At 46.2% G+C, this 13,861-nt stretch overlaps 1 protein-coding gene and 1 long non-coding RNA gene across 3 annotated transcripts in view; one reads left to right on the plus strand and one right to left on the minus strand.

Moving 5' to 3' along the window:
- CALN1 (calneuron 1) overlaps window positions 1–13,861 on the minus strand; it is a 145,884-nt gene that overhangs the window by 13,275 nt on the left and 118,748 nt on the right. For both annotated transcript variants that reach the window (XM_064523458.1, XM_026107271.2), the window contains exon 5: window positions 1,914–2,067. In XM_064523458.1, coding sequence (XP_064379528.1) covers window positions 1,914–2,067 — 154 coding nt within the window. The remainder of the gene's footprint in view (window positions 1–1,913; window positions 2,068–13,861) is intronic.
- Window positions 1–13,861, plus strand: part of LOC135330340 (uncharacterized) — a 30,144-nt gene that overhangs the window by 5,747 nt on the left and 10,536 nt on the right. The window lies entirely within an intron of this gene.

A 13,861-nucleotide genomic window follows, 5' to 3' on the forward strand; every position in this document is an offset into this window, starting at 1 on the left:
TAAGCATCCCTTCCTGCCTCTCTCCAGGAAGAAAGAAAATGTTGCTTGGCTTGGTTTGAAAAGTGTCACTGCTTGCCTCCCTCCTGCAGGCTTTTTAAAATTCAGTTATGCTCTTCCACATCTCTTCTGCAGTGTTTAGCAGAGGATGAGTGTGCTGGATACATCTTCTGAATCCTGTTAATTAGCCAGGCTAAGAATTGCACTAGTATGTTTATCCTTTGCTTTGGTTTAGAGGTGCATCAGCATCTCTGCATTGTGGTCTCCTGCTTGGTGGCCTTTCAGGGACAGTGCTGAGCAAGTGGTATAAGTGCACAGGGAAGTACGGTGCAGATGCACCAGCTCTGCTCTTTGCTGTTGGTATAATGTGAAGCTGTGCTAATCCCAGTCCTGTCTGTCTGGCTTGGCCTAGCCCGGAGCTGATATGGGTGCACTGCTGATGGCCTAGGAGCTAATTTATTTGCCAGGAGTTCAAGGATTTCTGTAATGTCAATAAACACAGGATTTGGGCAGTGTAGATAAAATTGTTTGCCCTGCTATGATGTTACACTGAGAGCAAAAAAGACAAGGTTGAATGTTTGACACAAATTTTCCTTTTCATTTCCCAAGAGACACTGAACTGACCCATAAATTTTATTTTCATAGTCATTCCAAAGTGCCCAGGTACCACCTCATGACTCTGTGGCTAATTAGTTTTACTTTTATTAATCTTTGTGTGGTGCAACCATGGTTTTATATAGATAGCAGTAATAAGCTGTTATTTTATGTAGAATGAGATATTTATGACTAACACAGTGTCGTAGTGTAGAGAAAGACAGGCGAGGTGTGATAGCAGAGGCCTTGAGAAGTGGAGACACAGGAAGCGGTGTAGAGCAGTACAGGCGCAGGATGATGAGAGATGGGGCACAGGCTGCCACTGGAGACCCCATGGCTATAAACAACCCACTACTGGTCAGTTAAAAACATGCAGACTTGGAGATGGATAACCAAAGAAATAGTACCTAACATACATAAATGGCACTGTATATAGTAAATGTGGATGTAACCGGAGCTGTAGACCAATGAAAAAAAGAGAAAGATGAGAAAATGTGTTATCAAACATTAAAAAGGACCCCAAGTGGATCATATCCCCCCAGCAAAGGACTTTAGAGGCTGATGACTTGCCATAACGCATCCCCCACCAAGACCAGAATGAAACCATCAACCTTAGGACCCAGAAGAGCAGTGAAAGCATGAGTGTAACATGAGGGAAAGAGGTAGAAAATACGAAGTGTGTGTGTGTATTACAATTTTAAACTATTGCTGCGGCTTTTTCTCTACATATGTATTCTAACTGCATTATTAGTCTTTCTTTTTCTGTAACAATTAGATCTGGACTAATAATGATTAGATCTTAGGATTTCATTTATACTAACAATAAATTCTTGGCTTTACTTATATATACTTCCTCTTTGCCCATAAACAAGATTTTGAATGTAGCAATGGCTACGCCATTGAACAGTACAAGCCTAATGCAGCTTGCTAAGGTAGGAGCCCAGTGCCTATAAAGTCTCTCTAGGTAAGCGAACAGAGAGATGCATATTTCTGTAGGGGAATTCAGTCTATCTTAGACATTTACTTTAGCGTGGGCTGCACGGCCCTCTGCGTGAATCCTGCCAGGGAAAGAAAGGCCATGAGCACTTCAAAGGACCCACTAGTCCATACCTCTGCCTGAGGACAAGATCGACTTTACTTCAACCACATAGAAGAAGGCTAAAGGCCAGTTCCTGAGCTCTTTAAGCGTGTAATTGCTACTTACTCTAAATAGGCTAGCTCCCTTGCATCCTTGCTGGCTGGATGTGTCGCTGCCCAGACTCAGACTTGCACAAAGGAAGCAGAAAGGGAAATATTGTATAGAAACACAGGAACTTCCTCACCTTCAAACTCTGTTTGGCAGTTGCCAGAGTTTTCATTTAAACTCTCCTCTTCATTGATAATGATGTTTTCAATGTCCTTCATCGTTAAGTGGTCCCGGAACGCATGGTAGAGGATGTGTTTCAGCTCCTCCAGCGTTATCCTCTGCATGTCGAACTGTGGGAAGAGACCGAGTTAGGCTTGGCCAGTGGTTACAGGCGTGGTACTCAAAGGAAGAGGGGCATGCGGGCACATCACAGCTCCCTACTCATGTTTGCTTTCAACCTCCTTTCAACACCCCAACATAACCTCACAAATTTTGCTCTGCCAGGTTCATTTAGCACCAACGGTACAGAATATTACAAATGGGCATTGCCAGAGCTCTTGCCACATTACTTCTTGCCAGTGGAGCAGTAAAGAGAAGCATAGCCTTGTGCAGAGGTGGCTTTCCAGGCTGGAGATGCAGCAATCCACCATCAATCCCTGCCATCCCAGCACAGGCAACTCCCCAAGATGTTCCCCTGGCACGTTCTACTCCTTGCCATGAGCCACAACCTTCTCCCTGCCCCTTTTTCCTTCTGGCCCCAGTTGTGTCCGTGTGGAGGGCACAAGCAGAGAACATTTCCCTCGTAGCTGATTCTGCTGTAGATCCCGTAGGTAAGTTTTGCTCCTGTACATACCAGACACCTGCTTTAAAACCAGCGGATTCCTGCAGAATATGTAGAATATGGTTTGCCATAGGCAGTGAACACCAGGGCTTTTATACCCTTCTCTAGCCAAACATGCAAGGAACCTCAGAAAGGCCAAACAACATCTCTGGCTTAACACTGTGGTGGAGGAAAAGAGATACAAACTTGTGCCTGCTGCTACAGTCAAAGTATGGTGATAGCATGCGATGAGACTGCATATCCAGCATTTCGGAAATGGAGTAACAAGAACGCCCCTTCTTTCCCCCCAGCCTGATAAGGGCAGGAGCAACCTTACTGGTTCCTCGCTGCTCAGTGTGTTATCTAAGGTCATTTTCCCTGACCACTGTTCCACACCTCATTGCACAGATGAAAAATCGTTAATCCTCAAAGTGATTAACGGAGGAAAACAAGTGCACTTTGATTAAACCCAGACCCCTGAAATATGAATGTCTCTCTCTGTGTGTGTGTGTGTGTGTGTGTGTGTGTGTGTGTGTGTGTGTGTGTGTGTGTGTGTGTGTGTGTGTGTGTGTGTGTGTATTGACAGACAGATTTGCACACATTCGTATATATTTGTTCATCTACACTTAGAAGCACAGATCTCTACAATTCTATTTTTTTTCATGCAATGATTAAAAGCCTGGTATAGAAAATCTGTGGAAAAGTGTAGCAGACAGCCCCAGCAAGAGCTAAAGTTCCCTCCCATCTTTGTCTTTGTCCCAGATGAATTCTCTGAAAAGCCTGTATGTTGGGTTTGGTAGTTGTGCTCCTGTCCTTGTTCCTCGGGGAAAACAGTGTTCATGCTGCCCAGCTGAAAATAGCAAGCACACAATTGTCACCAGTGGTCCCTTGTCTCACAGTTCAAAGCTGGCATTGCAAATCCCCCTGGTATTTAGTCATAAATTTCCAGCCTGCTTTGTTGTGCATGAAGAAATCTGTCCTCCCATATTCTGCTTTAAAAGAACAAGTAAAATTGAGGAACTCTGTACTTCACAACTGGCATGACTACGAAAAGCGTTTCTCCTGGCAACTAGAGGTGTGGAAACGGGGGCTAGCGTATACTGTTGTCTTACAGTGGTGTCAAGAGGCATCGTTAGTGGCGGTTTGCAGAACACCTTGAGGCTGCCTCCCTCCCACCCCTGGAAGGCAGCTGACCCCCCCAGGGCTACAAGTAATCTCGGTCAAGTCTGCTTGTCTAGCCACGCTGAACACGCACCAGCACCGTGGAGGAGAACCTGACCTGCCTTCAGCAGAAGAGGTCATGGAGGTGTAAATGTCTAGGGAGTGAGCTGAGATGTCTGTCTGGGGGATATGTTCTGGGGTACAAGAAGTGCTTTCTCACCTGCCGCCCAGCTTCTGCTTTCCCTTGTGGTCTTTGTCCATGGGGAACTCACACCCAAACTGGAGCTCTGGTGTCTTCCTGAATGCATCCATATGCCAAAACCCACAATTTCATCCTAGTGGTCACTTCATATCAATCTGAGCAGTTTGTCTTTGTATAGTTTACTCTATTCCATCAGGATGTGATGTGCAATTGGTGTTAGAGGGTTTTTTCCTGTTCTTGGCTCTAACAAAGTTTTCTGAGATCAATACAGACTTATTTGCTGTAGTTTTCTTTGTCTTTTTTTCCTTCTTTTCAGGAAATGGTCTTTCTATAAGTCATCTAAGACCTATGTTTACCCACTACTGGATGAATGCTCACCACTGTGACTGCTTCTATGTCCACAGAAGTGTCTCTGCAATCTGCTTTTTACTGTGTACTGCAGTTTTAGGTTTCCTCATATGTCCTTTCCTCAGGATGTCTGGAGGGAGATGTGAGCCTCCTTTGGACAGGCTGGAAGTGCTCACAGACTTCACTCGGGCAGGCACTTACAGAAGAGGGACTTCCTGCATGGTGTGTGCATGCTGGCCTTGTGGAGAGCAAAGCGTAAAGGAGGATTAAATGCTTCAGGATCTGCCTCGCTATGTCTCAAGGCTACTGTAGTGGAAGAGTAACAACTCCAGATCAGACCCCTGCTCTTTCACATCTGCTTCCAGCATGGGTCAGCTTCATCAGAAAAGAAAAATGACACAACCTGGGAGGCAAAGATAGGCATTGGCAAGTTCCTCATTCCTGCTATCTTCTCTTGATAGGTAGTCAAGGGACTTGAAGGCACAGCAGCAGCAGCAGTCTATAGACTCTTTGCTTTCCTTGCCATCTCTATTTCTGCTTCTCTTGTCCCCAGCAGCAACTCTACCTAGGCTAAAGAAGTGGTGTGGAGAATGCCAGCTCCCTCATTAACTGGACAGATTGAGACAAAGGCAGGCAGCGAACCATTTCCCACCCCTAGCTAGTCAGCACCCTGCCAATCATTGCATGTGGACTGTGATGCTGGACTGCAAGTGACTGGTCGACCACCAGTGCTACAAGTAATCTCAGGTTGGCGTTAGGATGCCATCCAGTTGCTGTTGCTGCTGTGAGAGCACATCTGTCAACTTGCTTACATGTGATTTTCCCTGGCAGAGTATCATCCTGGCACATAAAGACTTGGCACATTTCATTTAACCTCTCTAAGGATAAAGCAGAGAATGAAGAGTAGCCCAGGAATTTCTTAGATGTGAGGATTTTACTTTGAAAGAACTCAGAATTACCTGTGTGAAAACTAACCTTGAGACACACCATCCCCTATGTTGACATACATTGATCCTTTCCTTTATAACCAACAAACTTTTGCAGAGGCTACTGTGATGCTACCTGTTATCTTGCTTCAAGCTACCTGGATTACAAAAACAATCATTGGTATCTTCTAATCTGCTTAATAATGTGGAAAATGTAATGACTTGTGGGTTTCTGGGTCTTTCTGTATGAGTTAATGTGTCTAGTGGGAAACAACCGTTGTCTTGCTAAAATGCATCTGTTGCTGACTCTCCAGCTCTTGCTTTTAGGCCTTATGCTAATATAGGGAGAATTTTTTTTTAATTATTTTTCCTTTATGATTTTGTATTTCAGGAAGAGAAGCCATCTCAGATGGGGTTCAAAGTCACTATTATTGGCTTGTGTCCTGAGCGTTCGGCCTGTTGGCAAGCATATATTCCTTGGTTCTACTTCATTTCTGGCTTCCCCTAAGTTGCTGGTACTTGCATGCCGGAGACATTTCTTCCATGAGATAAATCCGTCTTCTGGAACCAAAATCATAGTGCAAAACTTTGTCCAGACTAGGCTCCAGCATGATGCAGTCAGAGACATACCTTTGCGTTGGGTTTGGGCTCCCATGTAATTTCTTCTGTCATAGTTGCTCTCAAGTCTGGTAATTTTCCTGATTCACTTTTCAATTACTCTGGCTTTTTAGTGTTGTAATGATGGTAACCAGGGAGCAACTCTTAACTTTTATTTGTTCCACTGAGGAGAAAACTGACTGCTGCAAGCTGAAAACTTTCTATAGGATTTATAATTAGAAGAAATCAATGATGCCACTTCTGAACTACTGTGCTTGGAATACACAGTAATCAATGATATAGAAACAAACTGTGTCTAACAGCTAGTGGAGTTTCTGTTACAGTTTCTGAACGAAAACCTACTGCTTGTACAGGTGTTTAGCTTCCTATGGAGAGCACTGGGAATCATCCCCTGCAGATTCTGGTGGACTTCAGTAACTGTCACCAGCAAAGACATCTCTTGGAGGCAGAGGATGTCGCCCCAGGAGGTATCCAGAAGGGAAAGTGGACCTGATCCAATCCAGTCAATAGCTTCCTGATTCCTCCTCACTTTAAATTTCCTGCTGGGAATGAAAGCACAGTCCCTACCAGTTCCTCCAGTCTCCACACCCCTGATATCCAAAGTTTGCTGTTGGCTGATAGCTACTATGGCTGCAGAGCAGCATTTTGATTACTGGCACCTTTTGCAGATACTTCGCTGTCCTACTGCTGCCAATGATCTGTGCAGGGAAACAATCCTATGAGAGCAGCTTGCTTCTTTGCAGTGTTAGATACTGAAATATTACTTACTATAATTTCCTTTAATGTCAGCTCAGGTTTTAAAACATAGTGGGAGGGCTCTTTTGTTGAATCCTCAATTGGCCCAGCTGCCTTACAGACTGAGGAACACCAGGCGGGCACCCCACGCAGTGCAGTGACAGGGACCGTTCTCATGACGCCCATGTAAGCCGGAGCCTCCACACCATGGTTTCAGAGCCTGCGGTGTGCCCGACTTCCCTGCACTGTCAGCAAAGTGCAGGCACTCCCCTTTGGGTGTAGATTCAACTTTCACAGCTCCCTTGCAAAAACTATCAAAGCTCCGTCAATAAAAGTGCTCTTTTCAACAAGGGGCAGGACTAGCTCCTCTAGCAGTCATGGTTTTAGCTAGGAGAACACTCAGATGTTAATGTTTCCTGAGACTATCTGGCACAGTTTTCTCATGTAAGCCATCTAGAAAGGTCCTTTTCTGCCTTACCACCGTCCATGAGGGCTCCAAATGATCCTCATGTCTACTGACTTGATAATCACACGCTGGGATGGGAGACTTTGAGACAGCAGCAGAAGAGCTGGGTCTTGACTGGTGCTTTTGCGAGTCAGGTCTGCAGTGCCAAAAGCTTCACGTTTCATAGATTCCTTGTTTGGGGCAGGCCTTGCTAATTCTGAACCATGAGTATAATATCTTTGTCTTTGCTATCAGACCTATTGCATTTCAAGGCATAGGTCTCTTGAACAGTGCAAGGTTTTATAGCTTGTTATATCTGAGTAAGCTGGCCAATTACTGTTGTTTTCTAGCATGCTGGACTTGCAAATTTGAGCTACTTTAACCACACACAGTTTTGTACTGGGTTTTCACAGCCTGTGTTCACAGTTAGATAAAAAGTGGTAGAGTGATCCTGTGCATACAGATGTACATTCACAATCACACCTTGCTCCACTCCTGTCTCAGCTTTCCTCAGCCATGTGTCCACAGTACATCACAAGCAAATGCAAACTGGCTCTGCCCACCCTCCCAGCCGACTGAAAAGCCCTGGGATGTGGCCCAAAAAATACTCTGCCTCTGCACAGCAGCTGGCTGGGCTTTGTGCTGTGTTAATCACAGTCGCGTCGTTTCTGGGTAGCTCTGAAGGCACACACGGCTTCTGCAAGTGCTCACAGCATATCGCATAGCTGTTCCTTTTGTCAGCTGGGCTTTGAGCTCATAAACTACTGATCTGGGACTATTCTATAGGGCCAGTCTTTAATGTTGGCCACAGATAATGCGCAGAGCCCCAGTCTTCTCAATGCAGAATCTAATGTATTCCCAGCTCTGTCTGGGGGCCAGATGAATGGCCGTTTTGCACTGACTGTACTTGCTAGATAAGCTCAGCCACGGATATTTTATAACGAGAGGGAAACTGTGAATGCTGGAAAAGCCAGCAGTGTCTGGAGCAGCAGCGAGACCATGCACAAAAGGGAGCTAGCTCCTGCAAGTGAAGCTGCATTTGCAGATGGGATTTGTACTGCCAAGGTTGGAGGACTCTCTAGTGATGACTAGGAGACAGCTAGCACCATTTCAATCCACGGCACTGTCTGTAATGCACTGTGGCTGGCCCATGCTGTAAAAGAGCCTGGATGAAAAGACAACATATACATATATAAATATATATAGATATGCACACATATATGTGTGTGTGGGTGTATAGTCTGTGTATTCAGAATTATAGACATATTAAAAATTCTATCAATGTCCATACATACACCCCTTCCAAATCCAGAGGTTTTCTATTACACAGTTTTCTATCAAAGAGTCTCTACTGTTTGCTGCTAAAGGTTGAATATTTGCCAATCTGAGGCCTGGAGCGACTTGCTTGTGTGCTGACCTGGGAGAAGGCAAAGACAAAGCTACAAAGCCATTCGGAAGCCTGCAACGTGCAACCAATTTTAAAGCAGCAAGGCCCATCCCTGAATCATTACTGCCTTTAAAGTAGAACTAACCTTCTCTGTCCACCCCCTTGCTGGCTCACATGTCCACTGAAGGAGTGGTGGGAGTCCTACAGCTTCAGGAATGAAAATGCAGATGATATATCTTGTTCTGTTTCGTACACATGTACTTGTTGAAGGTGCCTGACTATGTGCTGCTGTAAGCTGAAGACAGAGGGTTCTTTTTTCTTTCCCCTTCAATACTTCCTTTCCGCTTTCCACCATTTGCTCCATGCCACAGTGTGCTCTGAACGTTTATGGCCCAAGGCTAAGCAGCGCACAGCTCCTTCGGGATTGCTTTGTGAGCTGTGGCAGGTCCTGGAGCTGTTCCCAGGTGTGCAGAACCACTTTCTCCTTCTGCAGACTGCCCGGCCATGTGTAAAGGTCTCACATTGCTCTACAGAGAGCAGCTGTATGCCAGCTTGCTGCCCTTTCCCGAGGGAAGAGGAGCGGGGCGGGGGTGGGGGGGGGGCAGGAGAGAGAAGGTGGAGACCTGACCCTTGTGCAAGGGGGAGCGTGTGCTTTTCTTCAATAATTCACCCCCCCTCCACCTCCCAGTTTACCTATGCTGGGAAAAGACTCCTACCAGGGGTGCCTCTGGTCTTCGCCTGCTGAGGATTACAGTACTTCGGGCTTCTGATGGGAGTCAAGCCCCCATGCCAATGTTGGGCCAACATCTCCACCTGGAGGTGGGGAAGGGAGGAATAACGAGGGCTTTAACCTCAGCAGCCCTGTTATTACCCCCACTGTCCAGGTTTTGCCCCCAGCCATGCTGAATGCACTTGCTCCTAGATTTGCATCTTGCTCCCAAGCTACACAGCTCCTGCCCCGTTTGTAGTGAATTTGTGTAGTTCTTGACTTTCTTTGGAAGTTGAATATGTCAATCTTGAGCAACATGTAGGTACAGTCTCCTCCATCAGCGTCCAAAATCCAAAGGAAAAGGTCAAGCATACGCTGGCTGCCGTCCCCCTTCACTGCTTTACCCTCCCTGCTCACCCTGGATGCCAGCAGCGAGTGCACCCAGAGAGTGTTTTTTCCACCCAGCTCTTCCACCACCCATGAGGAGCACGAGGCTGTGCTTGGCCCTGTCTGCCCTCATGGCACTCCTACCTGCCAGGAGCTTGCTTTCATCGCTCTCCAGCTCTGAGAGGCCCAAATACCAAGGAGCCAGGCAGGAATCAGTGCCCCTATAGACATACATATGCAGACTTATTCACGGACATTGTCTGTGCAAAAAAAGGTAAAGAAAGGCTAGAGGAAATGTGTGTAGCAGAGCTGTAAGGACACTGGGCCCAGCACCGAAGGAGAGGCCTGCACTCCTCGGCAGCTCAGTGCAGGTTTGGTTGCCGTGAGAGGAGGAACCGGGTCCAAGCCCCGCCAAGGGCTGCAAGCTGGGCCAGGATCCTGCTGGGTAGGGAAAGCGGAGCAAGCTCTTGTGAGGCTGCCCGTTTGACTAAGCCCCAAACTGCGAGCAGGGCAGCCAACGTGACGCTGTGAGTGCCTGCCTGCCCGCTCGAGTTGGCTCAGCAGCGGCGGGATGTGTCCTGGGCCATGCTGCCCTGCAACTGTCCCTACACAAGCTGTTTGCAGCAAGTTCTCCACCCTTACCTTGGTTTTGGGGCTGCTGTCATCTCGGTTATCACGTGCTTATACATCCTTTGTGAACAGAGAGCTTCTCTGATGCTGAGCCAGAGCACCCCGATTGCTGGGGAGCTGTGAAAGGGTAACAATCTCATTTCCATAGTAACAGGCTTGTTACTGCGCTGGCTGCTGCTCACGGGAGATTGCTCCATTCTTTCCAGCAGCTTTGTTGGCAGGAAATTGTACATACATTGATAAATTAAAATCAGATATAAGTGTATATTCACAGACCCCTTCTTAACCCTCAGCAGCTGGCCTAACTTTGCATTACAAAATAGCATGGTATTCAAAACCTAGACTGGTCCACGGATACTGCCTCCCTGTGTGTCCCTCCAGCCACCCACGTAGTCCACATGGGGCAGATGGCTTTTGAGTAACATGGCCTTGATATCTGCAGTTCTGTGAGAGGCACTGGCTTCTACAGTATGTATCTGCTAACAAATTGGTCAGAATTTCCTATGCATGGGTCAGACACATAGTTCTTTACCATTCCGTATTGTTTATTCAAGGGGAAAGAGGGTATTAAAACCAGTATCCTCTGTTCAGATGAGCCAGGAACATGCCCTTTCTGGAACTGAGAGATCTCTTGGGTAGTTGCCTCAATATTTTGGGCACCACATTACTGCCCAAAGGTGTCTAGTGCTGAGTTTGATGGCCTTGGGGACTGCGACCTTTGGTGCGTGAGACTGGCTCCAGTGAATGCAAGAGACCTGCTGGGCTCCCCGGCACGTAAAAATAGAGGTTGTGGACATGGGTAACCAGCTCCTCTCTTGGGGAAGGTAACCAGCAAGGCTGGTGGTCAGGATGCTTCATATACTATTTTCTAAATACTAGTCCTGCTACATAGAGAATTCTGATTTCCTTAGTACCTCAACCTACAGGTTGTTTATTCAGAGAGAGTGAAGCAAAGCTCTTTTACACTTGTTTTCTTGTCAAAGATGGCTATTTGCTGCTTTCCCCATGTGCTGTCCTGCTCCCTGCACATCCTCTTATCTGGTTATAACTGTTACTGATGGCTAGGACGTGCACTCCCTGTCATGTACTTGGGGGCACCTGGGGTTTCAGAGCTACCTAGCAAACTGGCCTGTTTGACAAGGTAATAGGACTCATCGTGCCCCAAAGTTATGGTTGTTCTTCCTCACATGCAAGTGCCTGCTAAGGTATGTCCAAAGACCATGGGCTGAGAGAGGGCCAAGATATTACCAGTAAGTCCTGAGTGCTCAGTGCTGACCACATTTCCTCCCTTGGAGGAAAAGCATTAGCTTTGGTTGCCATGTCCCTACGTGTGTCCCATGTGGGATTACAGCATCTCTTAAACTTTCTGGCTACGAAAAAACATGGGATTTCTACACCACTACCCAGTTCAGACTCAGTGCACCCAGAATGCTTCTAAAAATGAATCAGTGAAGACCCTGTAGTTTGGGTTGGAAGATGCTGCAGACAACCAGTCTGCAAAGAAATATGCTTGTATAGTCCTTGCTGCATGAGAATGAGCCTGGAAACATAGATCCCTTTGTTAGATCTAATCACCTCATTAGGCTGATGCTGTCCTCCACTAGAAACACACTTTAAATCTCTGAGATGGTATTTTAAGCAGGAGACTGGGGCAGCAACTTTGCCTCCTCAATGAACTCCACGCTTCACAGCTGGGACATAATTGTTATTAAACCGGGCTAAGAGAAATAGGCCTCCTGGTAGGTTAAATCTCAGTAACACCTCCACAGAAAACACAGTAGGAATATTAATCCTGGTCCCGTTCAATTAACTTTAAATAGTTTAACTGAAACAAGAAGAAGTGTTTTGGCTTTCTTTTTTTTTTTTTAATTAGCAAATGCTCTCAGGATGAAGTACACATTAACAGGTTTTAATGATTTCTTTTTCCTAGTTTTAAAGCTCCTAGGTCTTGACAAAAGGCTCCAGGTCTGATCCCAATCAAAGTGAATATATAAATAGATCTACAACATCTTGACCTTAGGTGCAAGTCTTGTGGGAGCTTCTCAGAGGAGTGAACTAGCAGGTTTTAATTAGGGCTAAAGCTGGGAATTCCCATTTGGGAGTGAGCATCTTCAGATGCTGCAGACTACCCTGAAGACATTAAGTTTCCAATGGATTCATCTCTCCAATATAAATCCATCATCTGGCATAGCCAGTCTTACGTGAGACTTGTTCTGGACTTGTAAAGTCTGCACGTTAGGCTGTAGGCAATGGATTTCAAGGCAGTTCTGCTTTCCCCCCACTATTCAATCAATAATAACACGAGAGCACAACAAGGTGGTTTCATGGCAGCTCAATATGTAGGCTGTGCCAAAGGCCTGTTTTTGAAAAAAACAAAACCAAAAACATCATTCTTTCCCCTACAAAGTGCACCCGTGTCAGGGGAAGGGCAGAGAGCTTCACACTCCCGGAGAGACCTGGCGAGGGGCCCTCGGGTGCGAGCGGTTGCTGCGCGGGCGCGTGTGCCTTCTGGTCGAGTAGGGCACACCACGTTTACATCTTGACCCGGGCACTAACAGAGCAAGGACGTGAGGTGACCTCGAGCTACATTAGCTGCTTGAAAGCCAAGGCCTGCGACATTAGAGGTGCCACTCAAGCAGCTTCGCAGGCGTAGAGCGTGGGCTACTATTTTTTGACAATAACAATAAAACTGACACCCAGTAAGCACAGTAGGATTATGGACTGAGGAAGAGGCAATGTGTAGCAAAAAGCCTGTCCTTTCTACTTCAGAAAATAGATTGAATTTGACCCACTGCTGCTCTCCCCACTTTTCACATACAACCGCTGGCAGCATCACTGCCTGGAGTAGCAATCTTTAAGCTTCTTCCGAATTAGAGAAGGCAGCAGAAACCTGAGCAAAGTAAATGAGCCAGCTGTGGAGCCCTGCTCCAAATGTCTTCTGAAAGCCTTTAGCCAGAGGAAACCAATTTTTTACTTAGCAGTTACACATGTTTTGAGGATGCCGGGAGAAGTGGATTAGAAGGTGAGACATGTTGCTGAAATGCAGGAAGAACACTAATAATTAATAAAAGCTTTACCAGCGAGACTGAGAACTACTGTGGGAAACCCGAAGCATCCTTGACCCTGTAGACGCTAGGTTAAAAAAAAAAAAAAAAAAAAAAAAAAAGAGCAAGGTAGCAAACAGGCTACCGTTTACCACCAAGCAAAGCTGAGATAGACTGAAGGCAGCCTCTCAGGCTGCTCTGTTTAACCAAACTGTATTTATTTTCTAGGTTTGTCCCCTTGTCCCTTAGCTCACTGTAGTCCTCTGGTCTGCCTGGCCCCAAATGCAAGTCCAGGCCTATAAAAACAATGTTTTAAACTGCTGAACTTCCAGAGATTGTCCACACAAAACTATGCATGTGCAAATGCTTGATAATATCACTGAAGCTGCACTGTGTTGGGAAAGAGTAGGATAAAAGTAGCTGTTAGACTGGCTACTCTGTGCAAGCCTTACAGCTGGGTTTAGAAACTAGTCTTTAAGGTGACATGGGAGATGCTCTCTGTGCTACGGCCGGTTGGAGAATAAATGATCCAATAAAAGTCAGGTTTGCTGCCGAGGTGAAGGTCAGCAAAAACAAAGAGTAGCCGACTGAAAAAGATGGCTATGAAATACAACAGCAGCTCTGGCAGTGTGTACAGCCTGCATGCCTTGAGACCTGATTACAAGATGTTTTACTAGCAAGTGGCCAAGGCGGAGAGAGGAAAGACATTCTTTTACTCCGGTTAGTGGGGGT

Source organism: Dromaius novaehollandiae, chromosome 19 (genome assembly GCF_036370855.1).
Source record: "Dromaius novaehollandiae isolate bDroNov1 chromosome 19, bDroNov1.hap1, whole genome shotgun sequence".
NCBI lineage: Eukaryota > Metazoa > Chordata > Aves > Casuariiformes > Dromaiidae > Dromaius > Dromaius novaehollandiae.